Raw genomic sequence first — 27,701 nt, forward strand, 5'->3', positions numbered from 1 at the left:
AGGGATTTCCGGCTGTTAGGACTACAGATTGCAATATAAAGTTCACTGTGTGTTCGTGTCGCCACTCGTAGCTTCTGTTTAAACTCATATTTAACTCACTCTGGAGATTAATGCGATCTTTTTCTTCGTCGTTAAGACTTTTGTTCTGAAGAGAAGTTGACCGGAAGTCCTGTGGTGGTTACTTAAACACCCCCCCGGCTGTTCCCCCGCTGTTCCCCCGGGCGGTCGCTCCTCCCTCCCGCCTCTCCGCCTCCCTCAGTCCGCATCTGTTCGCCGCTCAGTCCGCTACTCGCGTCGCCCGCTGCCTCACCTCCTGCCCGGCTTACTTCACGGGGGAGCACCGCTGGTCTGAGCGCGTCTGTAGAGCTGTAAAGAGAGAAGATGAGTCCCGGGTCCCGGAGCTGGTTGTGGGTCTGGTCGTACTTGCTGAGCCTGAGTGTTTGGACCCGAGCTCTGGTGGTGGAGGAGCTGTTCGAGTTCGGAGAAGAAGCCGGGGACCAGCAGCTGCAGCCCGGCTCGGACTCCTCCGCCGGGCTGCCTCTGAACCGCTCCGTGCTGTTCTTCAGCGACTCCTTCGACAAAGTTTACGTGAGTTGAACCTCCAGCTGAGGAAGTTTCCACATTTAACCCCGATGTTCATTCATCAGAGTCCGAGATCTGCTCAGGAATCACGTTTAAATCAGCAGCACTGCTCTCTGAACCAAACCCCACTCATTAATTCACCAACTTTAACTCCAGTCACAGTTTAAACGACAGAAAACGACAGTTTGTTCAGAGTTTCAACGAGTTTACAACTAAAATTAAATGTGACAAAAATAAGTCAGCGCTGAAACTGAAATCTAATGAGGCTTAAAATGAGTGAAATTCAAATGAGATTCTGCATGATGTCCTGATGTCTGCGTGTCTGCAGCTACATCACCAGTATTTATTAATCATTCACACTATTAAATGTTAAAATCAGCCAGACAACAAAAACATGAATATTTAAAACAGAATATCTGTTTATTCGTCTCAGCAAGAAACAGAAGTAATTATAACAGTTTGACAATTTAATGTTCATCTCAAAAACCTCAGAAATCATCTTAATCACCTCATGTTACTGCTGTGGTGACTCCTCTCTGTTCAGTAACTTATCCAAATTAAAATACTAAATGTTCCTACAGTCCACACTCTGCTGTAATACTGACATAATTAACCTTCTCATGCTCATCCCTTAAATCGAATAGTTTTTAAAGGCAGTTTGGCATTAAAGAGTTACATTAAGAAGCTGGTTTACAGGGAAGCTGAAGACATTTTTGGAGCTTTGTGTTTGTGTTGTGTGAGTCTATGTAATTATTGATTATTGATCTGTTAAGTGCTCTTGATATGGTGATCACTGTCACTCACCTGCTCATTCTCCTGCAGACACTTCAAATCTTATCATATTTCTGTCTTTGACTCGTGCTGTGATAAACTTCTGTCTCTAACTGCCACTTGAACTTCTTTAAAATGCAGATTTTTCAGCCTGATCAGTGAGTTTGATAAGCTGATCGTCTCGTCAGTGCTATCTGCTCTCCCTCTCTGTCTGTTTGTTTGTTTGTTTGTTTGTTGACACCTGATAAGGTTTTCTATTGGCTGTTAATCACCTCCACACATTTTCTAAGTGTTTGCTAAATAATAGTGGTCAGTCTGTCGGCTGCTGTGGTTTAGATCCACATCAGTCCTGCTGCTCTCCGACTCCGAGTGTTTGGTTTGTGGTTGTGTGGCGACACGTTGAAGTGTTGGTGTGTGAACAGCAACAGGAGGAAGTGTTCAGACTGTTTACTGAAGGAAAAGTTACTAACACACAGTGGAAATGTTACTCGAGTAAAAGTTAGTGAGTAAAGTCTGCGACTGCTGTTCTGATGGAGACGATTGTGGTTCAGTTGTTCATGTAAAAGCATCTTTTTACTGTGGATGGAGCTCATTTCATCTGATTATTGTCTGCATGAATCTATTGAGGAGAGAAATGTGATGACAACAAGCCCAGAGTGACACCTTCACAGCGACTGTTTGAATATAATAACTTTATTTATATAGAAGAACAGGATACAAATAAATACACCATTTTTTGAGGGTGAGCATTAAAAAAAGATTGTTACAGAAATCTAAACCACCTTCATCAATCCGTCCCTCCAGGATTTCACAATGTTGTAATCGCACAAATCCAACCAATCACTGTGAATTCTTTGCAGACCCTGTAATTTTGTTCAATTACCGAAACTTTCCCACAAAAATTTGACCAATCACTGAAGTCCTGCTGTCTTCCATGGTAGTATCAGTTGTGTTTGCTCTCGTCATGCATCGACTCCAGCAAGCTCACCTCCTTGTTTCTGGATTTAAAGTAGCAAACATCTCATATTTACCTACAAAACTCACTGCTAAAGACCGAGCAAAACGATTCCCTGATGGTTTGCATGAAAGTGGAGGAAACTGTTCACATCGCGGGCTGTTTTTTGCCAAATACAAAATGGGAAAACTAAAAATATGGCATTTCAGGCTGCAACAGTCACAAGGGAAATCTCATTTTTTGCAATATTCCTAAGATGATAAAAAGATGTTTTTGCAACCTCAACATGGTTACGAACACTTTATGATCATTCAGTGGAAAAGCAGCAGATCTGAAACCAGCTGTGAAGCTTGAACCAGAAGAAAAGACTTAAACAATGATCAAAGTTAATTAATGTTCTTGTTTCAGCTGCACTCATGTTGTTTTTTTTTAATAAACTCTTCACTCTTCATTTTGCATGAAAAATCTTAATGAGTGAAGTAACTTAAGCTGGAGGTGAAAGTATAAAGTCACATGAAGAGAAAATACTCAAGTAGAGAGTGTAAGTACCTGAAATGTGTTCTGAGCTACAGTACGTGAGTAAATGTACTCAGTTACTCTGGCCAACAGACAGGTGGAGGTCTGGTGTTTGTTCAGGGGGGCGGAGGTGTTGGGCTGTCGGTGAACAGAGGTTGGAATGTGAGTCAATTAAAAGCCAGCACAGATAAGCCTTTCATCAAGCCGCCACACACACACGCACACGCACACACACACACACACACACACACGCACACGCACACACACACATTCCTCAGGTCATGTGACAGCTAATCCAGATTTGAGCGTCTACACTGAAACACATCTGTTCCTGTTTCCAGCACTCGTTTCTCATTTTTTAACTCGGCTTGTTTTATTGATATGAGTGTTTAATGAAGAAGATCTGGACTCAGAGCGAAGCTGCTGTACCAAACTGAGTGACAGTCTCGGGGGGCCTCAGGGTCTGAGGGCCCCCCCCAAAAAAAACCTCAAGGTTCACTGTCAACTGTTCCCCTTAATTCAATCAAACCTTATCCAACATCACATTTGAATCTGCTAGGTCTCAATTTGTTTTGTGTACTCAGCCTCCTAAATACACCTGAGATGGTTTAAATCCATGAGTTATTTTTGGAAGATGTGGGAAAATGTTCTCTCACGATGTTAAATTCCTGGATCAGCACCAAAAGTTAATGATGACAGTTCTGAGCAGAGAAACCAACAGACCCACAGACGAGGGCGTAAACATAAAACATCTCGCTTCTTCCTCATCTCTGAGAGTTGCACATGTGCGGTACTGATCCGGTTGGTGAGGATGGTTTTATGAAGGGAAAACTTAGATCCAGAGTCAGAGTTGAAGCCTCGTTCTTTCACACCCGAGAGTAAGAAAGGCTCAGCTGTAGATCAGCTTCAGGTTTGTTTGATATCCAGACCGTTTTCCTTTGTTTTAAGCGTGACGACTGAGGTGTTGGAGCTGATGAACACCTGTGACGGGAGTGTCGACCTCTGTAGGGAACTCTGCTGTGATGTCACTGAAAAACTGCACCTGACGTGGACGCAGCTTTGACGAGTCGAGGCAGTCGCCCATGAGGAATCCGTTTCCCAGCAGCCAGCTGACGTGATCGACTGGAATATTTCCAAAACATTTTGTATCTATGAGCCCAGGTTTAAAGATACAAGAATCAAAGCTTTCAGAAGTGATGATACATCAGAATCTTGTCTCTTATCGACTTTTTGACGCATTCGCTCAGATTTTGCACAAGCTGCTGGCCTTCGTCAACGGACTGAAACGAGACTGTTTTCTTTTCTCTGTTCGGCCACTTCACCATTTGTTTTCCTTCCTCCTGTTAAAACAAGCCTCAGACCACACAGATCACTCCGTGTCAGTACAGGAAGTGGATGGGACATCGTGAAGGTCTCCAGACTTGTTTCATTAACTCTGAGGAGACATGTAATGTAGTTTGTTGTTGGAGGATGAAGCCGTTAACATCGTTCACCCTGAGTTCACCCACAGGACAGGAAACACATGAAGCTTGTTGTCTTGTTGGTTTTACCCCACGAGCTGTGATATGGTTTCAGTCTTTGGTTGAATCCCTCCAGCCAACACTCATCTCAGCAAACTAGCATCAGTTTCCTCAGTGAAACTTAAACTTGTGACGAGTTGAATTTTCCAAAGAAAAGAAGCTAAAGTTAAAGAAACAGTTCGCCCGACGCTGAAAATAGTCCCCAACAGATGAACCTCCTGATTGATTTATAAACACCACAGTGTGCAGCTTTATTAATGCCATACTGACAGCGTCGGACATGTTGGTTTATTTTCTTTATCAGAGATCCTTTATTGATGCGTTTCTGAAGAGGTTTCACTCTGGACAGATATGAGGAACTGATGAATTTCTCTCTTTTGTTGCTGGTGGTTGTTTTATTTCTGGTGAATATTATCTGAACTCAGAGACACCAGGATCAGGTCGAACTGGTTGTAAAATATCTCTGTAAAGAAGAGTTTGTCAGGACATAAACTCAATGATCTGAACAAAATGTTCAAGTCAACCAGAATTTGAACCTAAAATTGAAAGTAAATTTGTTGATTTGGAGGTTTCTGACATTCATAATCAATGAAAAGCCAGAGGAGTTTGGGTTTTTGTTTTATTAGCTTTTGGACCTCCAACAGAATTTAAAGTTCTGTGCGTTTGAATGGAGCGGGTCCAAACAACAAGCACTCTTAAAGAACTGAAGTTTTTCGACTCCCAGCTGTCATCGTTCGTCTCTCAGCTGGATTTTCCCACAGCATGAAGCTCTAATTGTTCACTTTGACTCTGCGGTCCATGAAGCAGCCGCCCCCCTCCGTTAACGACCCGCCCACCCCCACAGAAACAGTGACACCCTGTTGGTCTGTGGTTCCCCAGTAATTACCGCCACTGCACCTTCAGGCTTTCTGATATCCAGAGTGACATCAGCTTTGAGAACAACTCTTCCATGTAGTAGAATTAAAATCTTCTGGCTCGGCTCCAGCTGCCGGAGCTGTGGAGGTTTTCCAGTCGTACGTTCAGCCCTCGACAGGAAGCGGAGCGTCCTCGCACAGTCGGCACATCTGGAACGTATAGATGCAATACGTCTGTCGTCCAAAAAACCAGATGTCAGCACGTTTCCTCCCTCCGCTGTTCTCACACTGGTAATGATGATCTCAGGGGTCGGACATGTGTGATGTCAGTGTTCGCTCAGACAGTACATGTATTATTACAGTACATGTAGGAACAGCAGGTCACTAACTGCTCAGAGAATCGCAGGAATGCAGCCAAGACGTCCGAACAGAACTGTGAAGCACAAATTACACCAAACTGATATACTGAATACTGAACTGAATATTTCCTGTTTTTATTAGTTTGGACTGAAGTTTTCACACGTTTAGAAGATGAGTCTGTGTTTGAGAGTAAAACACAGAGATGTGTTGAGACGTCACTGATGTGCATCTGCAAACTCTGACAGTGAGCAGAAAGAAACGTTTGGTTTCAGTTTGAACAGAGAAGTTGAGTTTGTCTGCGGTGATGATGTCACAGATGAGCTACGTCGCCTTGCTAACAGCTCGTTCTCTCTTTTCTTCAGGTGTTTTTCATCACTTGGCCTGTTTGGTCATTAGTCTTGTTGCCATAAAACATTTAGAAGAATATTTTTCCTCTAGTTTGAATGAGTTTGTGCACTCGCTTGAGATGGTTTTTTGTATTTTGTGGATCAGAGTTTATGAGTAAAATGTTTGAGGGAAACTGATTTGCAGGAAAAAACTCCAACATTCAGATTCAGTCACATGGCTGATCAGCTGTCAGTGTCACGTCCGCCTGATTGACTTGCTCACATTGTATTTGTTTGTGCCGTCGATCCTGAGTCTGCACCCAACATTTTATTTTGAAAACTGACCAGGTGTATTCTGTTCTGTTCTGCCGTCTGACTTCCTGTCGATCTGCTCTGTGCTGACTGATGTAAACAGCGACTGTATCGCCGCCACACATGGAAACTAGGGGTTGAACCGTCACGCTGGACTTTGTTGGCGTTCGCGGTGTCTGTCTGATGTCTGAGCAGACAGGACCGCCTCTTTATGGAGCTCTTTGTCCTGATTGGATAAAGTGAGCAGGGATACCAGAAAATAGCTTTTCTCCTTGGCTGCATGAGCAAATGAAACCCAATCATGATAAAGTCTCATCAGTTACCTGAATTCAGTGGAACATTTTATATGAAGTGTTTTGAGAAAACGAACTGGGAAAGGTTTGTACAGAACAGACCAGGATCTGTTCCAGGATCTGTTCCAGGATCTGTTCCAGGATCTGTTCCTGGATCTGTTCCTGGATCTGTTCCAGGATCTGTTCCTGGGTCTGTTCCGCTCGGCCTCACCGGAGGTCTTTGTGAGCGTCGTTAGCTGTCGGGCCGCTCTGCTCAGACAATAGGTTTCCTGTCTGCTCTGTGAAGAAGCTCAAGTGTCTTCAGCTCAGCAGGCGTCTCCTCTGAAGTCAGATACCTGCTGAGGCCGCTGAGACTCGTCCTCCCGCCCACATGCTGCTGTCATTCAAGCGTTTCTCAGGAGGAAGTCTCTCCCTGAAGAGACGTCTCTGCTCAATCCGCCGGCTTTACAGAGGCAGTGGAGCAGGACGGCTTCTCCTCCCTCGGCTCTGGTTTCATCTCCTCTGTGGACAGGATCTTAAAATGTGGTGACGGACGCTCTGAGTGGACTGAAGGCCTTTGTGTGAAACACATCTCACCAGTTTCTTGATGTTCTCACCTGTTAAAGACACCACAAGGAGGTTTTTATCCGTATAAGTTGTCCCATATCTCTGTACAGAACAGCTGTTTTCTCTCCGGCTGCTTGAGTGTACACGGTGAGATAAGATGGACGACGGTGAGACACACAGTTTATGTCTGGAGCTGCTCACGAGGCCGAGCGTCGGCGCCGGCTCACCGGGTGGAGGAGAACTTTCTGTCCTCCACCTTCAGCAGCTGCAGCCGACAGCTTCATGTGTGGATGAAGGTGAAGATCACCTGCTGCAGGACGAGAGCTGAAGCATCGCTGAACTATAATCAGCAGATTCAAATCAGATCGTACTCATCATTAGATATCACCCCTGAATTAGTTCCATTAGGATCCATTTATCATTAACAGAGACATTAACGAACCAACCAACACACCAAACAACAACAACGCTGTGACCAACCAATCCTGCAGCAAACCCAACTATCTACTCAACCAGCCAACCAACCGATTAATCAACCAACTGACCGACTAACCTGTCACCCGACCAACTATCAGACTGACCAACCAAACAAACATCCTACAAAATAACTTCTTGTTAATCTTTGACATGAGACCAGTCGGTCTGACACAACAGCTCGTCATAAAAACTTTCATTTCAGACCAGAAGACGTCTGACTCCTCAGTGGACGGTTACAGTAGCCGATCGTCGACCTACAGGACGGTCAGAGTCAGACTGAACTGAGTCAGTGTGTTTTACTGTGTGTGTTTGTGTTGTGTGTCTGTAGAGGCAGAAGCTTGTGGGTGTCGGCTGAATGTGAACAACAGGCCTCTGTGTCTGCAGCCTTTCACATTAATGAGACCACAGTCACATTATCATCGGCTCCTTTGTGTTCATGAGAGGCACATCGACACTCAGAACCACTCAGAACCGCTCAGAACCGCTCAGAACCGCTCAGAACCTCTGTACTGTGACAGGTGACACCATCAGTCTGTCAACATTTGTTCAGCTTGTTTCTCTTTTAACTCGCCTGCAGCTTTTGAAATACTGGTTCATGGTTTCAGTCACACAGTTGCTTCTTCCTCTCCAGCAGGAGCATTTGCTGCCTTTCAGTTCAGACAAAACAAGAGATGGCGGGTGTCACCTTGGGTTCGTGGAGAAGTGATAACATGTGACTTTAAGAGACTAAACAATTGACTGCAGTAGAAATATCTCGTTAGAATAATGAGATTGTTTACATATTTTTCTTGGATGTTTAGCAGATCATACAACATGAGAGCTGAAACACAAACTGAAGCTGCTGAGTTTTTGTTCCTCATGGTCACAGTTCAGTGTGCAGCCGCTCAGCGTGATGCAGGATTCAGTTAATGACGTTACAAAGATCCTTTTTTCTTCTGAGCGAATATGAAGTAACTGTGGACAACAGACAGTCCAGAATCTGAACGTCCACTGGAGATTTAACTAGAGCTGAGTCCAAACGCTTCTCTTTAGCATTCTTCAGCAGCAGTTGTGTGATGTAGCATCATCATCATTATTAGATCCCAGGTTTTCTCAGACGTCGTATTCTGACATGGATAAATAAGAATTAGGTGGTGGATGTTTCTTTTTAACTGGCGTGACTGGACTTTCCACAGGATCACACTGTTTTGAATCTGTAAACTTCTCATCAGCAAGTAAACTGTACGTCTTCTGTTCCAGATTAACACGAATGGATTTGTGTCTTTCGCCGAGCCTCCAGCTGAGGTGGAGTACCTGGGGAAGATGCCCGCAGATTTCAAAATGATCGCAGCCCTGCTCGGAGACCTGGACGACAGTGACGGACAGGGGAGGGTCTACTTCAGGCAGGACGACGGCCTTGAGGTGCTGAGTCAAGCCGCCGAACACATCAGGCGAGCTTTCCCCAGAGACGACGGAGTGGAGCCCACCAGCGCCCTCATCGTCACCTGGGAGAACATGGCAGCCGCGGGGACCTCCGGACGAGGAGACGGACTGGACGCCAAGGTGAGGGAGGCACGCTGCTCCACAATGCAAAGAGATTATTTTTATTCCGGAGACGTTTGGTTCTCAAAGTGAGACCACAAGCTGCAGTTTAATGTCAGAGCGTCCTGCTGTAATTATCACTGCTAGAAGCCAGAATTGTCTCAGACGAGCAGAGTCAGCACGGAGACGAAGAAACAAACAGGCGAAGACGAAGAGTTACTGCTGTCGGTCTGAAAGTGGAGATTAACCTTTTAGAACTTTTACTTTTGTCCAACACCTTAAAAATGGATGGGCAGAATGAAAAATGATGTGAAATGAATAATTATTTTGTTTTCATTTGCTTCTGTATTAATTTATCTATTTTAGCACCACCTTTAGATTTAAATGTCTCCATTTTTGTGAATGTTAATCGCCTCCTTACATGTAAAGTTAGCACCTCCCTGATCGTCCTGTCAGCTGAACGCAGAGAGATCAGACTGATAGGAAACAGGTTGAGCCGAGTTAGTGTCACAAAAGTAAATCACACAGTTCATGCAAGATTATTTACATCGTGCTTTTTCTGGAGCAGCTTTTAATTCTGCACATGTGTGTCACACAGAAGTCACTGGTCTCTACAGCAGCTAATATATCAGCCTCCCTACAGAGCACGAGCAGCTTCCTCCAGAGATCAGAAACTCAGCGAGACGTTCCTGCTGAAGTTTCTTCAGAGCGCTCCTCCTTCTCAGAGAGTCTCTCGTCACCGTGACTCTTTCTCCCGTCCTAAGTGATAATATTCGCTGTAATCGTCTCCTATGGATGAGGTCATCACCCGCATCCTCCTCACTCTGATGCGGTCAAATAAGAAACACAAAGGATCAGCGTCCATCAACGTATGGTTATCGTAAAGACAAGACAGCACACAAACGCTTCGTCTCACTGGTCCTGAGAACACAGTCGCTGCTTTACGGACCCTCGTACTCCTGCACATCACAGCACACACTGACATCATGAATCCATTACCGTGATTATTGGTCTGAACTCTCTATACTTTGATACTCTACAGTATCTCTGTATCAGAGTATGAAATGTGGCTCGGTGGACTTAAACTGAGAACTGCATCTTTGAACTTTCAGAGAAACACTTTCCAGCTGGTCGTGGCCTCCATGGAGTCGTCCTCCTACGCCATCCTCTTGTACCCGAGAGACGGCCTGCAGTTTCACTCCACATCAGTTGGCCGCGAGACGAAGCTCCTGGAGACGGGCTTCAACGAAGGCCTCGTGCAGAGCTGGTTTTGGAGCAACCAGCCGGGGACATACTTCCGCGTCACCACAGATGAAGAGACTTCCATCAGGGACTTGACTGAGTATGAATCTGATGTCACTGACTGGACATTTGTTTTGTGCTCAAAAGGACTCGTCATCTAAATTCAGTGCAGTTTTAATCATATCTTTCCTTCTTATGTCCAACTAGAAAGACGACCTCAGGACAGGGAGGAGTTTGGGTGTACGAGATCGGTTCTGCACCATTCTTCATCGCCATCACTCCAGGAGTGAACTCTGACCTTCCCGACGAGGGCGACGCCACCGAACCTCCTGTGACCGTGTTGCCAAGACAGCCCGATGAGGTGAACTTCTCAACAAAGGAACCTCGAGTGGTTCCAGAACAAAAGGAAGAGTTCCCAACGGATTCTCCCTCTGAGTACCTGCCCAGTTACCCAGAATCTGAGACCATCACTCCAGGGTATGCTGTACCAACGACAAAAAAAACAGAGTATCAGGAACCAGGTCAGTCTGGCCCAGAATACCCTGAATCGGAGATCGTGACAGCATCGTACACAAACCCTGAGAGAGCTCAACCGAGGTACCCGGAACCATCTGAGCCCAGATACCCTGACCAAACCGAGCCTAGATACCCAGTCGCTGAAACTTTGGAACCAATACGCACCATTCCTGAAACCACTGAGCCCAGATACTCACCAGTTGAGCCGAGGTTCCCCGATCCAGTCCAACCTCGGTACACCAACCCTGACCCAGTCCAACCGGTGCCACCGTATTCCCGGCCCCACCAACCCCAGATCATCGTGGTGGATGAAGACGAAGGTCTCAACGTGAATGGTGAATCAAAACTTTTGTGTTTAAATGTTTTTCGGGTTATCTTGTCATGCTCTTGGGTTTTATCTTCCTTGTACTCAAGCTGATTGGTTTGTTCTCTGATTTCTTCCCACAGTATTCGGGTACAGTCTGGAGCGGTGTGAACAGAACAGGCACAAATGTTCAGCTTTCGCTGACTGCCGCGATTACAGCAACGGATACTGCTGCCACTGCAAGCCTGGTTTCTACGGTAATGGGAAAGACTGTGTTGCAGAAGGTGAGAAAATCTTCAGCGTTACTTAAACTGCTCAGGCTAAAGGGATTACATTTTCATGAAGTGACTAAAAAGAGGAACAGACACTTAACTACAGTTAATTATTCCTCGTTGTCGTCATCAAAACTCTTCCTCTGATTATCATTTTAAAGGAAAACCACAGAGAATGAATGGAAAGGTGAACGGCCGAGTGTTTGTCGGCAACTCGCCTTCACCTGTGGAGCTCAGTAACCACGACCTGCACTCATACGTGGTGGCCAACGACGGACGAGCTTACGTAGCCATCAGCAACATCCCGGACAGCCTCGGCCCGTCCCTGCAGCCGCTGTCCTCCCTGGGAGGAGTCATCGGCTGGGCCTTCGCTCTGGAGCAGCCGGGCTACCAGAACGGCTTCAGTCTCATCGGTGAGGAGACGTGTTGGAGCTGAGAGCTGTGAAGTGTTGTCTGGTTAATGTGTTGTTGTTGTCAAGACTTCAGATCTGAATCAAATAGTTGAACTGAATGGGCTTCCAGTTTCAAGTATTGATATCAATTCTCTGAGTATTTTTCTGATTTAAAAGAACAAAACTGGGTGATGAAGACAGTCAGCTGACTGGTACCGGAGTGAACTCTGACAGCGTCAGACATGTTGGTTTCTTATCTTCATCAGAGATCCTTTATTGATTTGTCTGTGACGAGGGTTCACTCTGGACAGATTTGAGAAACTGCAGTTTGTGCATCTAACTAGACAATCACTGTTTGCTAACGGTCAGTGGGCCAAACCTTGGTGGTGTCTCATTTTGTATCTTGTGTAATATTTGAATGCTAACCTACAAAGGGCTGTTAGCTGTTAAATATCTCTATGTAAATATAACGCTGACGGTCACAATCATTTGAATAAGATGGATGTTTCTGTGTTGACTTGGATGCCAGATGACACTTTATCGCTCGTCATGTGTTTCCTTGCAGGCGGCGAGTTTTCCCGGCAGGCTGAAGTCATCTTCCAGCCCGGTAACGAGCGTCTGAGCATCAAGCAGCAGTTTAAAGGAATCGACGAACACGACCACCTGGTGGTGAGCACCGAGCTGGAGGGCCGTCTGCCTGCCGTGCTGCTGGGATCCTCGGTCCAGATCAGCCCGTACAAGGAGATCTACCAGTACGACAGAGACCGTAAGGACGCTTAGATAACGAAACAAAGGTGTTATAATAATGATTCATAGATGATGTTGAAGTGCTTATTCTTCTCCTCTCCTCTGCCCCAGTGATCACTTCCTCCTCCAACCGCGACTACACCATCACCTCTCCCGACGGCGCCGTCCAGCCCAGAAGCTACCAGTGGCGTCAGACGATCACCTTCAAGAGCTGCCAGCACGACGAGGCCATCAGGCCGGAGCTGTCCACCCAGCAGCTCAGCGTGGACCAGATCTTTGTGATGTTTGACGCTGAGAACCACCTGATCCGCTACGCCATGAGCAACAGGATCGGCTCTGTGCACAGTGAGTCCTGAGATCCAGTTCACCTGAACATGGCACGATACCGAAACAGGAAGGAGAAACAATCTCACAACATCTTTATTTTAAACAGAAGATGTCAGACTGAAAGACAAAAACAACAAAAAAAAAACAAATTAAATCAACAAGGAGAAGCTTCAAAACCACAAAATTACCTTTAATTTTAATTTTAGGAACCATGATTTGTCACTTTAGGCAACAATAATCAGGATGGACTTGATTTTCTAGTGAAAGACTTCTTAAAGCTGTCCTCATCACCAGAGGACTGAGTGTTGTCAGTTGTCCTGATCTGTGTCAGAATATGTAAAAAAACAATAATTACAACTGTCTGTGGTGTAGGAGATGTTAGAAATGACAGAGGTGTGAGGAGAGCGCCGGCTGATAACACGGAACAGATCGTTCGCGTCGTGTCTCCCAGTTGTCTGTCAGGGACGGTCGCAGGACAAAGATGAGTGTTATTACTCTGAGGAATGCACTGAAACACGCCTCCGACAGTTTAGAGCCTCGCTGGTGTTTGCAGTGGAACATCAGAGGAAGACAAACAGTAATCTGAGCCCGGCTGTATTTCCTCAGCTGCAATCAGAGAGGCTGTTGGCAGGGGGTGAAGGTCAGCGGCCGAGGCCAACCAGATACCAACGTCCTCCAGTCCTCAGCGGGGAGGGAGGCAAGCGGCGGGGGGAGGGGCACCAGGAGCATCGCTTAATAAGAGGGGGGAGGGGTTAAAGGTAAAAGTGCAGGTGGGGGGCGGTCGAGAGGAGGCTCGGGGCTTCAGAGTTACACAAGCAAACACCACTCGGCTGGAGTCTGCTGGCAGAACGTGGAACATCTGGGTCGTGTTTCCTGTGAGGAGGTGAAGGTCTGGAGGAGACCTCAACACACCAGCTGCATGATGGGAACCAGAGGACACCGACTGATTGGTTCCTCTGCTGGGGAGTCATCTTACTCTCCGTCAGATGATCAATAAAACCTTTTAAGAAGCTAAAAAATGTGCAAGTTCCTCTCAGCTGTGACGAACTGCCGCTGTCAGAGTCTTTGGGTTTCAGACAGAAACAAGATGTTTAAAGAATCTTTAAAGAAACTAATTAAACTAGTTAATTAAAACGTTTCTACTGTCATCTGAACACAAGACCACATTTACTGTAACACCACCGAGGATCCTCACTTCCTGTTGACTTCTCATCGACTTGTTTTCTGGTGTTAAGCAAGAACTTGCCCTTCCTCAGCTCCACGCCACAGTCTTTGACTGGAGCTGTGCTGTCAGGTTGCATTGTGGGTAATACAGACTCCAGGTTTTCACAAGAAAAAGACCGTGTGGACTAAAAACAGACATTTCTGTCGTGTGTTGTGAACAAATGTACTTTTTTGAAGGAATTTAAAGTCAAACCAGAATCATAAAAATCCCCATCAGTCACCTGTGATGATTCTCAGGTGTTAACGTGTCAGACGTGATGACGTGATGACGTGATGATGATGTTGACCTGTCCTCGTCTCCTGACAGGCGCTCTGCCAGAACAGAATCCATGTTTCACCGGCAGACACGGCTGTGACATCAACGCCGTGTGCAAGCCAGGTGACGGCCTCCAGTTCACCTGCGAGTGCTCCAGCGGTTTCACCGGAGACGGACGCTACTGCCACGGTAAGACGCCCTCCGCACCAAGTCAGTGACGGACTGTGACTGTTGGGTCAGAACCTCTGAGTCTCCATGTTGTGTGTTGTGTCAGATGCTGACGAGTGCAGCGAGACTCCTCAGGTGTGCGGAGCCAACGCCGTCTGCAGCAACCAGCCCGGAACCTTCCGCTGCGAGTGTGTGAGCGGCTTCGTGTTCGCCAGCGATGGGAAGACCTGCATCGGTACGCTTAACTGTGTGTGTGTGTAGACAGCTGTGTGTGTGGGCGGAGAGTGTGTGTGTGTGTGTGTGTGTGTGTGTGTGTGTGTGTGTGTGTTAGAGTCCTTTGTTGCACAGATGTTCGAGAAGCCGCCAGCAGACATAAACAATAAAGCTCTTATACGGCTGTAAACAGACCGAACATCTCAGACTGACGTTGGAAACGAGTGAGAAGAAGTGATTTATATGACACACACACACACACACACTGGAGCTGATCCGCTGTGTGGAGCAGGACTGAACTGTACGGTGGCCATGAAGAGTCAAAAAGACAAACTCAGCTCAGATAAGAAATGACACCTGGATGTTTTATTCATTGTCCTGATTTAATAAACACTGACGGTGAAAATGAAGCAGCAGAAAAGTGAATAAATGATTCAGAGAAACTGTTTCCTCTCATTCTTCTCTCTAACAAACGTTGTTGTGTATCTGTCTGTCCTCTGTCTCGTCCTGCAGAGGAGGACCGTCCTGTGGATCACTGTCGGAGAGGAAGTCACGACTGTGACGCTGCTGAGCGAGCTCTCTGCAGCTACACCGGCGGCTCGGCGTTCGTCTGCTCCTGCCTGCCGGGCTTCACGGGTGACGGCCGGGTGTGTCGGGGTGAGTCGGCAGGGTTCATCAGCGAGGTGTTGGTGTCCAGGTGACGCTGATATTCGCTGTTATGACTTCAGATGCGTAACGATGGTTAACGCAGGCAGCTGAAGGTCACAGCAGCGACAGAAAGTCAACATTTGTCTTGATGCTTTGAATGAAACGGCTCGGTGAACCTCCCTCAGACAAACACTGGACCAGAGTCCTTCAGGCCTCACAGGGAACCAAAACAGTCGGGCATCGAACACAAACAGTCGACATACAACTTCAGAGTAAATCCAGCAGATCTCTGACCTGATATGGAGGAACAGAATGATGACAGAAGTGTAATAAGTAGTTATCATTATGAATATAATCTTTACACAGTCTCGCAGCAGCAGCAGCAGCAGCAGCGTTCTGTTGGAGCCTCCAGACTCTCAGTGTAACATACTGTAAGACTTCAGTCCTCGGGGACAGGAAACATACAGTCCTGCCTCACAGCTGTGCAGCTCATCTCTGATATATACATCCACCCCCACCAGCACCGGCACTACTGGGCTCTGGAGCCAGAACTGAATGTGCACGCAGCTCAGCTGGATCAGAACAGGAGAACGAGTCTCTTTAACCAAGTCAGGATGAACTCCGTCTGCAGAACTACTGAAAGAGAGAAACAGCTGATCTGTGTTGGAGTTCAGACGTTGTATGTTTGAGGGAAAGTAGTGTGAAAGGAGAGCGGAGACAGATCTGTATGTCTGGAGAAGGAACAGCACCTCATACAACCACAACTATCACTTTAACTTTAACTGTTGGGTCCTGAGCATGAAAACACTCGATGTTGACACATGATGTGTATCTGTATATCTTTAAATCTCCTCCGAGCTCTTCATCAACACTCGGACCAGACGACAACATGAAGCTGCACGACACTTTGAGTCCGAACACAAAGTCACTGTGAACACAGCGACACGGTTCTGATGGATCCTCATCAGGAGCGTTGAGAGAATGACAACACTGATGACATCATCACGTAACATATCTAACACCAGATAAAGTCTCATATCATCATAACAACACATAAGGAGACGCTACTAGCTCTGTGCTGATACTTCAAACTTTCAAGTGTTTTTAATGGGATTTAATTTGGAGACAAGACTGTTATTAGCATCAGCAGCTGGTGGCTGTTAGCGGTTCTGCTGTTAGCGGTTCTGCCATTAGCAGTTCTGCACCGCTGGACGTGTTCCTGGATTCACTCCCTCATGTTCATCCTCGTCTCTTTCCTTCCTCAGACGTAGACGAGTGTCAGCAGGACCGATGCCACCGAGACGCCTCGTGCTCCAACACGCAGGGATCGTACGCCTGCCAGTGCCATCCTGGTTTCCACGGCGACGGCTTCCAGTGCAATCCCACAGGTAGGAACGTAAAAACACTGTCTGCTCAATTAAAGCAGCGATATGTTGGTTTCATGCTCCAAACAAATAGGATATCACCAGAGGAACCGCTAACTGCTGCTAGCTGCAGCTGCTAACTGTAGCTGCTGTTGCTGCGTTAGCTCAGTCGCCCGTGTTGCTGACTCTGCTAGCTCAGGAGCCTTGGAGTTCTGGGGCTAGCTGGTTAGCATGCTAACTTCAGTAGAGGTCTTTGACATGAACGTGTTGATGATGTGGGCTGGTGCTGTGTCCGGGCTGGAGGACCGTCTCACAGGAATGTGCTGGAACATGTGGAGGACGCCGTGTGGTCTCTGTCTCCTGGAAGACAAAGAGCTCGGATAAGGAAACGTTTCAGGCGCTTTAGTGTTGGAGACGAATGGAGGCTGTGTGTAAACTCTGTGGTTAGAAGTGAAGGATGTTAGTGATCAGAATGTAAACAGACACCTGAGGACTCACAGCTGAGCTTCAAGTTACAACGAGAGTCAACAGACAGAGAAATAAAAGTCTGAAGTCAGTGATGGAAGACGCGACTGCAGCAGCCTGAGGTTTAACTTACGTCACGTTTCTCCAAATCCACATTACTGTTTGACTTTCAAGGTTAAATATGGTTCGATGTCACTTTACACTGATTTTAAAGACTTTACTTTATTTACATGTACATATTAACTTCATCCTGGAGTCTTTTTCACATGTTCAGACAATATTCAACAACGAGCAGCCGTCAGTGATCCGACAATAAACAGACAAACAAAAGAGAAGCACACGAGGAGCAGCGACACTGAACATTCACCTGCAGGTGAAATCAAAGGTGTGAGAGTTCAGCCCGTCTGTTGGCAGCAGACAGTTTGATGGTTCTGTCTGGGTTCTGATTGGTGCCGGTCTCCCCTCCTCCTGAGAGTCTGACTGAAGTTACAACATGAAGTCCTGATCTGATCTGCCGCGTCACATTTATCACGCTGACCTCTGACTGACTTTATGTTCTGTGTCTGGTTTGTTGTTGTGTGATGCATGTTGTGTGTGTTGTTGTGTGTTGTGTGTTGTGTGTTGTTGTGTGTTTGCCGTCCTCCCACAGCTTCAGCCTCCTGCAGTGGCTGCAGGTGTCGGGAGCTCGGAGATAATTACAGTTCACTCCTCCGCACCAGAGTTTTGTCATATTTTCGTGGTTTTTACGAGCTGCCTGGCGTCTGAAAGTAATGATCTGTGTGTCCCTGTCACGACTTGTCACAGCGAGCAGCTCGGTGTCTTCTGTCTGGCAGGTTGTGTTTGATGTCGGGCGCTCTCCCTCTCAGGGTCTTCTCCTCCGTTGTGTTTTTTATCGTTGGCTGATTGTTGGCGGCAGACGTGGCGCTGCCTCGCGAGGACACTCTGTGGTCTGTCGGGCTGTTATGGCTGCGCTGTGCTTCGTCTGGCTGATCCTCCTGAGGATAAGAAGTGTGATGTGAGGAGGCTCTTCCAGATGTCAGCGTGGCCTCTGGATGTGACCGCAGAGATGGAGAGGCTTTAATCTGAGGTTCTGTCCACAGCTCACGTGTTTCTCTGCAGCTGCCACGTACTAAAATACTCAAATCTGTCTGACGGCGAGAACGTACAGAAGTCGTTAAGTCAGACTCGACCTGCGCTGTGGAAAATCTCTGATTTACATGAAGTCTGAATTATGTTTCTGATCACTTCTATATAATAAATAAAACAAAAACAACACATATTTGGCCAAATGTTGTTTTAAGTATGACACAGAGTCTCATTCTGAAATAGAACAGCCTTTTGTTTTTGCTCATTAATATCCACTTCCTGTTTGGAGGAACGACCAATCAGAACATTGAATGTGGATTTAAAAATTATAAGTGAATTCTTGAGTGTTCAGCTGTAACTTTGAGATGAAATCACATGAGAGCATGGTAAACTGTATGCTAACATTAGCATGTAGCTTGTTTGATGACTGATTTGAAATCATGACAACGCTCAGTGTTCAAAGTCCAAAGTTAGTTTGGATACTTTTCTCCCAGAAGTTACTTCACCTCTCCAGCCTGTCGAAAACAAGATGTCAAACATTACCCAGCTAGCTTAGCGTTAGCCTGCAGCTAGCTTAGCGTTAGCCTGCAGCGTACAGATTGTTCTCCCTGTGATGAAGACGATCAGCAGACTGGTACCAGAGAAACTCTGATGGTGTCGGACATGTTGGTTGATTTATTTATCAGAGATCCTTTATTGATCTGTTAGTGAAGAGGGTTCACTCTGGACAGATTAAAGAAACTGCAGCGCAGTGCTGAGGTCTGTATGCTAAGCTAGGCTAATCATGTTCAGACTCCTGCCGCATCTTTTAACACGCGGACGTGAGATTGATCAGTGGTTGGATTCCAAATCAACCTTCAGTTGAATGATCTGAAATCAGTTCATAAACGATCAAACAGTTGATCTTTCAATGTGCCATGAGTCCACACACGGGGTCTTCATGGTGCGTTCAAGTGCAATGCGTAAACTCTGAAGTTGACTGTATGTCCTGAGGTACAGCAGAGTGTCTGGGCAGCAACAGGAACTTAATGGTGCATTCAAGTCCCCCCTGTAAACTCAAAACTCTTTACTGGAACAGCCACTAAGGTTGTTTAAAACTGTTTCTATGTTTTTTTATATTCCAGAACGTAATTTGAAGAATCAGAAATTCTTACAATATGTCATTCATGTCTTCACTGTGTTTGAATCTGAACTGAAGTCATTTGAGATTAACGCCGTCTCACTCCGGCGGCTGTTTTGTGTCTGCAGAGCGAGAGAAGACGCCGTGTGAGCGTCACAGAGAGAGCGCCCAGTCCTCCACCTCCGACTCTGGTTTCTTGTCTTTCTTCCGTCCTCGGCCGGCCGTCGGTCAGTACGTCCCTCAGTGTGACGAACACGGATCCTACGAGCCCACGCAGTGCCACACCAGCATCGGGCAGTGCTGGTGTGTGGACGCCAGCGGCCAGGAGATCCCCAACACCCGGACCGGGCCCGGGAACACCCCGCTGTGTGAGTCTCTACCTGTACACTGTCTGTCCGGTCAGGGATGTTGTCCACGTCTGTCTCACCTGAGGGATGATCTCTCCTCTCCTGCAGGTATCGACCAGACGGTGACTCCTCCCCCGGTCGGTCCGACGCCTCGGCCTGACGTCCACCCCGTGGCTCCGGGAACACACCTGCTGTTCGCTCAGAGCGGGAAGATCGAGCACGTCCCTCTGGACGGATACAACATCAAGAAGGAGGACGCCAAACCTCTGCTACACATCCCCGTAAGACCACGTTCACTCGAACACAACTGACCTCCACAAACATCACCAGGATGCAGACGGATGACTCGTCACAGTCAGAACATTTTATCATAATAACAGATGTTGTTTGATGCTGAACAACAGTTCATCTTTAAATGAACATTCAGAAAAAGACATCGAATGTCTCCAAACAGCTCGTCTGCTGCAAACCCCGACATCACAAACTGAAGCTGAGATCTTCAGTGTTGCTGCTGGAGAGTTAAAGATTAAAGTGTGTCTGATACAGATTCATGAGCTCAGAAACGGGTCTTGATACTCAGACTTACTTGAGCAAAGCTAGCAGTTTCCCATCGCTCCCAGTCTTTGTGCTAAGCTAGGGTAAACATGTCCCAGACCTCTGACATGGAACTGACGTCCGTCTGAGTGTTGGACGATTCGTGTCCAGCTGTGACTGACATCTGGTCCTCAGTTCAGATCTTTGATTCTTAATGTCTGTCAGGAGCAGCAAAAATGATCCTGTAAGTGAAACTACAAACACAAACGAGCTTCTTGTCGACCAGCCAGACTTTAAACATTCGGTCCTCATGTGCAGACAGCGGAGCTACACAGTGTCAGTGTCTGTCACGACTGAAGTCCAAACACTCAGACAGTCCTCTGATTGTTCTGCAACAGATTTCAGCACCAGAACTCTTTTCTTCTCTGTTGTTACGACCCAAAGTCGTCAGTTAATGTTCTGCGTCGGCGTCTTGGAGCTGCTGGCTCTCCGACGTTCAGACAAAAGACTCTTTGAGAGCGTCTCCAGATGAATGAAACCGTCTGTCTGCTCCCGTCTGTCTCTCAGGACCGGGTGGTGATCGCTGTGGCGTACGACTGCGTGGAGAAGATGGTTTACTGGACCGACATCACCGGGCCGGCCATCAGCAGGGCCCGGCTGAGTGGAGGAGACATCAGCCCGGTCATCACTACAGGTCAGCAAACAGGAAGTAGACGTTTCATGCTGGCTGAAGCAGGAACAGTTCTTTTGTTGGGAAATGTCCCCACACTTGATTTGGACCGAGCAGATGAGGTTCTGGTCGAGTATCTGGGCCAATATTCAGCATGTTTATTCTGTCAGGTAGCCGATAAAATGATGTCTGTTCCTTGGACTTCTTTCTTCCTTATAATCTGTAATTGTCCCTGGAGAAAATTTACCAGTCCCTTGTCCTGGTTCTGGTTCTGGTTCTGTCCCCTGACCGAAGTGTGTCTGTTCCATCCATCCTCAGGCCTCCAGAGTCCTGAAGGCATCGCCATCGACCATGTCGCTCGTCTCCTGTTCTGGACCGACTCCATGCGTGACACCGTGGAGGTTTCCCAACTGGACGGCAGCCAGCGCCGAGTTCTGTTCGACACGGACCTGATCAATCCTCGACCCATCGTCACCAACTCGGCGTACGGGTGAGTGATTCAACATGAGATCGGTCTGACTTGTTGAGAGTGGTCGTTGCACAGCGGCTGAGGTTTGGACTCACTGGTTCTGTTGGTGCAGGCGGCTGTACTGGGCGGACTGGAACCGAGACGGGCCCAAGATCGAGATGGCCAACATGGACGGGACGGAGCGGGTCGTCCTGGTGAAAGACGACCTGGGACTTCCCAACGGGCTGACCTTTGACACCGACAACCAGCAGCTGTGCTGGGCTGACGCAGGTGAGACGCACCTGACAGGAAGCAGAACCTGATCAGCTGTTCAGAACTGTTCAGTCCAGGTGGATGGATGGATTGATTGATTGATTGATTGATTGATGGGTCTGCAGGTACTCGCAGGGTGGAGTGTATGGATCCTCACCGCAGGCTGAGGAGGACGATCGTTGAGGGGATCCAGTATCCGTTCGCTCTCGTCTCTTTTGGAAGAAACCTTTATTACACCGACTGGAGGAGGTAGACGCTCGTCAGCACACAGCTGATTATTGATTAGTGACCGTTCACAACAAGCAGACGATCGATCGCTAACCTGACAGATTAATGTCGTCACCTGAATCTAACTGAGATTACTTTTGTCATCAAAATCTACTTTTGTAGTTTTTACTGAATTACATCAGGATGACAGAATACAGTCGGTCATATTCACGTGACAAAACTACAGAGTTAGATTACAACCACAAAGGCTCTAAATTAGGATCAGATGATAAAATGAATCTGTCAGTTTTAGGTGAGAAAACTACAAAATCTAAGTTTGTACTTTTGTTGTGTTCTGTCAGTTTTAGAAGACAAAATTAATCTGTCAAGTTTAGGCGTCAAAACTGCTGAATTAGATTCAGGCACAAAAAGAAGTCTTGTGGGATTAAACCACGAAAGTAAAACATCAGAAGACAAACTAAATCTGTCAGTTTTAGGCCTCAAAACTACAAAAGTTTGATGACAAACTTAATCTCAACTGAGTTTAGGCTAGAATTAGATTTAGACCTTTTCTCACCTAAATCTTACAGACCTTGTTTTTGTTTTTTTAACATTGTCATTAAAATCTGATCGAGTACTGTTGTGGCCATAATCTAATTTTGTTGCCTAAACCTGACAGATTAATTTAATCTGATTTAGAACTTTTGTTGCCTAAATCAAATTTAGTTTTGTCGTTTATTTACACAGTGAAATAAATGTCGGGTTCTTCATTCAAATCTATCAAGTGATTTAATCTGATAGGAATCAAACGACCGGAGTGAGACTCTGAATTATTAGATGGAGCTCGACTGTGTGCAGTTTCACTTTAATCAGCTCTAACCGAGTCATTTCCAAGTGTGTCTGAAACAAACAGACCGACTGTTGGAGCTGAAGTCACCATCGTGTCTGCAGCAGGTTGTTTGACTGACGCGTCTCCTCGGCAGCGTTGTGTTCAGTGTCCAGGTCACTGTGTTGCAGGGAGGCGGTGGTCGCTGTGGACCGACAGTCGGAGAGAGAGACGGACGAGTTCCTGCCGCAGAGACGCTCGCGGCTGTACGGCATCACCACGACGACGCAGTGTCAGCAAGGTGACATCATCAGTCTTTATCAGGGTTGTTTACAAGTGAACACGTGTCATTTATCCAAATATCTGATGCTGATATTGATCTAGTTCACCTGCTTGGCTGCAGACTACAGGTAAAGAAGTAGCAGTTAGATGTACGGAAGCCCTGATGGGACAAAAGTCTGAACTCAAGCGTGTTTATGACTTTTTGTCAGAACAATTTAAGTTTCAGCATTTTTTTTAATTCAATCTGTTAAAACTTAAGACATTTTTCGTGTTTTTTTGAGGAGTAAATAAAAAGAATAGATTTTGTGAAAACAAGAGAAAAGAAATTAATTTTGGTAGACAAACGTGAAAAAAATCTCCTGAACTCTATTTTTCACTGATGGAAAGATGTAAATATTTTAAAACATAAATATATTTGACGATGTATATGAATATATATGAATGCTGTCAGACTTTTTTCACCGATATAAAAAAAGAACTTGCCTTAGAAACTTCATGTTTTTCAGTTCTCTTCAGTACCACAGTGATCCAGTGAGAGTTATCTGAACATCCACAGGTTCACTGCTAACAGATAATTCTGCTAAGTTTTAAATCAGGTCTCAGCTGCTTCAGTTGTTCAGCAGAACGCTGCAACTCTGTTTCACTGTGAAGCTGCAGAACTGTTCCTTTATATCCTCGGTCATGATTCAGATAATTGCAGCATTGTGAACGTGAACGTCAGGCTGATTTAGATGTGTGTTTACGGAGAACTGCACCCAGAGCAGTTTAGCAGCGACGTACTCGCTGACCGCAGTAATGGATTCCACACGTGTTGCATGTGGACGGATATAAGCGTGGGAACTGTGTGGTGCAGCGACCTCGGGGGAGCCAGCTGTGGATACGGAGACTCACATCTGGCTCGCAGCCCTGAGCTGCACAGCTGTCCCGGGTCCACCTGCTGGGCTCTGAGTGATGATGACGAGCTGCTCATTAAACTTCCACTCAAACCTTTTTTCAGTTTCACCTGGCAACATGTTCACTTTTCTGTTTTTACAGTCTCCTCGTTCAACAACTCCTAAAATTGCCTGTTTTGTAAAGGGAGTCTGGTGATTGATCACGGTTTTGTTGCTAACAGTGCCTCCTTCTGTCTCCTGCCAGCCTATAACTACTGCGCCAACAACGGCGGCTGTTCTCACCTGTGTCTGCCGCGGCTCGGCGGCTTCACCTGCCGTTGTCCTGACGACGGCGCCGGCGGCCGATGCGTGGAGAGGAACCTGTGAGCTCTGCAGGGCGACGCTGCTGCTGCTGCTGGGACACAAACAGACGAAACACACTTAACTGAATTTTGGTGTTTTCCACTTTTCTTACTTGAATCAAACATTTATGCGATCGTTTCAGAGTTTGCCGTGTTTCTGGCCTCTAAGAGCCGCTCAGACCTCGCTGTGTTCATGATGTCACCGCTGACATCATCACCTGTTGAATTCAGATGTAGTTTCTGGTTGTAATCTGATTCCTGGTTGGAGATTTTCATTCCACACAGACGGTTTTTCTAAAAAGACGGCAGGTGAACCAAAAAACTCTTTGACCAAATGATATTACTTTGAAAGGGTCCTGATCGATCGACCGACTTCCTGTTGTGTTTTTATTGTGTGTTTAAAGTGAAACTCTGTAGTCGTTCCTTATTGATTTCTTATCGATGTGCTCTGAAACAAAACTGCGAAGAAACAATCAGATTTGATTCGAGAAGTCTTCTCTCAGACACTCGAGCCGCCAAAACGTTTGACGTTTTACAAAATGCCTCAAAGGTCGAAACTTCAAGACATTAACGAGAAAGATGCTCATTAAATGCGAATTTACTAAAATCAGTTCACATTTGAATACCAGAGGAGAAATCCTTCTTAACGGGCTGTAAACTTCAGTTCTGACTTTTATTGATGCAGAAATTCAGTCAGACACATTTTATGTTTTTAAACTTGAGATATTAATGAAGCTAAAACGATTAATCAGATTTATTAAAATGTTAAAATGATGTGTAACAAACAAAGTTTTTCATTGATAGAATAAAACTTCTGATGTTTTGCTCCCCACACTGACAGGATTTTATATATATACACTCAGTATTTTGGACCACTAACAGAACCGTGACGAGCCAGAGAACCGGTCCTGTCTGAGGTGAAACACTCACAAGATTTATTCTGTTGTTGTTTTAAGACTCGCAGTGTGTTTTTGTTTTATATGAACTTGTAAATAACGACCCGACACGCAGACGACATTCTGATTTCTTTCTAAATGTGCCTGAGACCTGAAGATGATGATGATGATGATGATGATGATGATGATGATGATGATGATGATGATGATGATGATGATGATGTGCAGCTCCTGTCTGAACTTAACATGTAAACGTCATTTTTACATTGGAGACGTGCAGCGATGATTCCAGTCGGTCACAAAACAAAAAAAAAACAAACCTGAACTACGGAAGCCCGAAGCTGCCGACATTAAAGTCAAATCACTAAAACAGTTTATAAAAGTTGTTTCTGTTTGAAAATGTTCTGTATCATAGTGATATTTGAAAAAGCAAATCAGCAAATATCTAATGAAAACTGTGAAATTGACGTTTCATTTTCACGCCGCAGCTGAAAATTATTTTCTATATTAATCAATTTGTTTGGTTTTAAAAAAGAAGAAAATGTCACATTTAACAAACTGACAACAAAGAATTTCGACTTTTCTTTCCATCAGAAACATTTTGTGGCTTGTTGAAACTATAAAGATGAATATTATATATTGAATATTCACATTTAAGATACTTGAACCAAACTGAACGATGTGTTTTTTGTGTCGTCGTCCTTTAATAACATGGACGTGTTTACTTCTTCTCACTTAAACCAAATCAGAGAGAAAATATAAAAGAAAAACAGCAAATTAAAAAATAAGTGAATAAAACTATTTTCTCCATTAATCAACCAAAGACGAAGACGACGTCCTCAAAGACACAAAATCTGTCAAACGGATTCATCGACCATCAGCGATTCACGTCATCGTGACACTGATCGATGAATCTTTCCAGCAAAATAAATAAAAGTTCAAATTTGATCAAATGATTTAATTTCAGATGTCCTGAAAGTTTCGACTGATGAAACCAGCTGGTGTCTCAGAGCGAACAGGAAACTATATCGTTCTCTGACCGAAGCAACTTTAACGTTTATTTTATCTCGAGGACTGAATGTGTCCAGAGAAACATCTGGACCGGAACCACAGCTGCTCACGTCTCAGATGTAAAAGCTGACAGCAGCACAGGTGCATTGTGGGTGAAAAGCAGGTCGGTGTCACTTTGACAAACTCAGCTCAGGTTTTTTTTTTTTTTTTGGTAACTGAAATCCATCAGGGACGACCCGGCCCGGTCCAACAGGGCCGCACGGCAGCAACACATCCCTGACCAGGGCCAGACGGTGATCACTGATCCACCAGGCGGTTCTGGTGTGTTCTGGTCGGTGCCGTGCAGCCCGACATGAAGTACTGTGTCTGTACTGAACATCACCAGCCTGTACAGCCTCAATAAATCCTTTTTTAAATACAACGTCACGTCTGGTTCATGTTCATGATCACTCGCCCTCTGCTGGCGTCACCACGGAGGACCGCAGCGCCGCCATCTTGGATTCCACAGACTCCTCCTCCTCTGTATCGTCACATCACGTAGATTCTCCCACAAACTCTTGAAGATGAACAGACAAGCGCTTTTTCAGATTTAGTCCAAACACAGAATTCGTCTTTAAATGGAGACAAAAGAAACATGATCACAGAAGTTTTTCACACCTTTATCTGTAAAAAAATAAAAACAACTTTGAAGGTTGTAGGAGCTTCTGTTCCCGCCCTACAGCCCACAACAGCCAATGAACAATCATCCCGACCACGAACCCGCCCCCTCTCTTCCTCGTTTCTCCTGAGTGTGTTTTCAGTCATATTACGATCTCATTTTAAACTTGAGTTTTCTGACTCGACTCAGAGACGTTCAGGATTTTTACAAACATTTCCAGGAATAAAACCAAGTTAAGTGGATTTTGGGGTTAAACATGTCTGTCCAGCTCTCAGCTGGTTCCTACTGAAGACATAAAACACACCGAGACGTTTCAGTCGTTTCCTCAAAACATTTTTAACAAACTAACAGGAGGAAACACGTTGATCTGAAATATTTCATGTAATTAATATAAAATGTGTTCAGCTATTATGGATCAAATTCACAGTAAAAGTGCTCATGAGGCAGAAATAATCTGGAGGGTAACTAAAGTAATTAGAGCTGTCAGGTGATCGTAGTGAAGATGTAGAAGAAAGAATAATGTGATAAAAACAGGTGAACTGGCCCTTTACTCTCTCCTGACTGACCACAGACGCTGCTGACGATCAGCTGAGCTGCGACGAGACAAAAACTCCTGATCACAAGTCGCTCGTCATGTCGCCTCCAGTTTACAGAGAATCTGGTGATCGTGAAACAAAAAAACACAAACGAGCTCCTGAAAACGTTATTTTACAAAAAATTAAGGAAAATTTTAAAAAATTCTAATTATTTTTTTCCAAGCTTGGAACTAAGTGAAAAAACTTTCACAAGAACGTCTACAAGATCAAACATTTTTCATGTGTGAAACTGAAGTGGAAAAAAAGGTTTGTGTTTTTTTCCTCTAGTACAAAAAAACCTTCTGTTTGCAACAGAGAAGGAAATGTGTTTCTGCTGGAAATGTTGCTACAGGTAGAAAAAAT

General features: G+C 45.6%; 1 protein-coding gene across 1 annotated transcript; it reads left to right on the forward strand.

Moving 5' to 3' along the window:
- Window positions 1-26,326, forward strand: LOC119023411 (nidogen-1-like). Its single transcript, XM_037105328.1, has 20 exons — window positions 1-588; window positions 8,752-9,054; window positions 10,146-10,375; window positions 10,483-11,126; window positions 11,239-11,379; window positions 11,529-11,780; window positions 12,325-12,525; window positions 12,618-12,851; window positions 14,365-14,502; window positions 14,588-14,716; window positions 15,208-15,351; window positions 16,608-16,730; window positions 19,506-19,745; window positions 19,833-20,005; window positions 20,826-20,952; window positions 21,247-21,418; window positions 21,510-21,667; window positions 21,775-21,898; window positions 22,874-22,983; window positions 24,102-26,326. The coding sequence occupies exons 1-20, from the start codon at window positions 382-384 to the stop codon at window positions 24,221-24,223; spliced, it is 3,972 nt and encodes a 1,323-aa protein (XP_036961223.1). The 5' UTR covers window positions 1-381; the 3' UTR covers window positions 24,224-26,326.
- Window positions 26,327-27,701: the final 1,375 nt, after the last annotated feature.

Source organism: Acanthopagrus latus, chromosome 1, assembly GCF_904848185.1.
Source record: "Acanthopagrus latus isolate v.2019 chromosome 1, fAcaLat1.1, whole genome shotgun sequence".
Taxonomy (NCBI): domain Eukaryota; kingdom Metazoa; phylum Chordata; class Actinopteri; order Spariformes; family Sparidae; genus Acanthopagrus; species Acanthopagrus latus.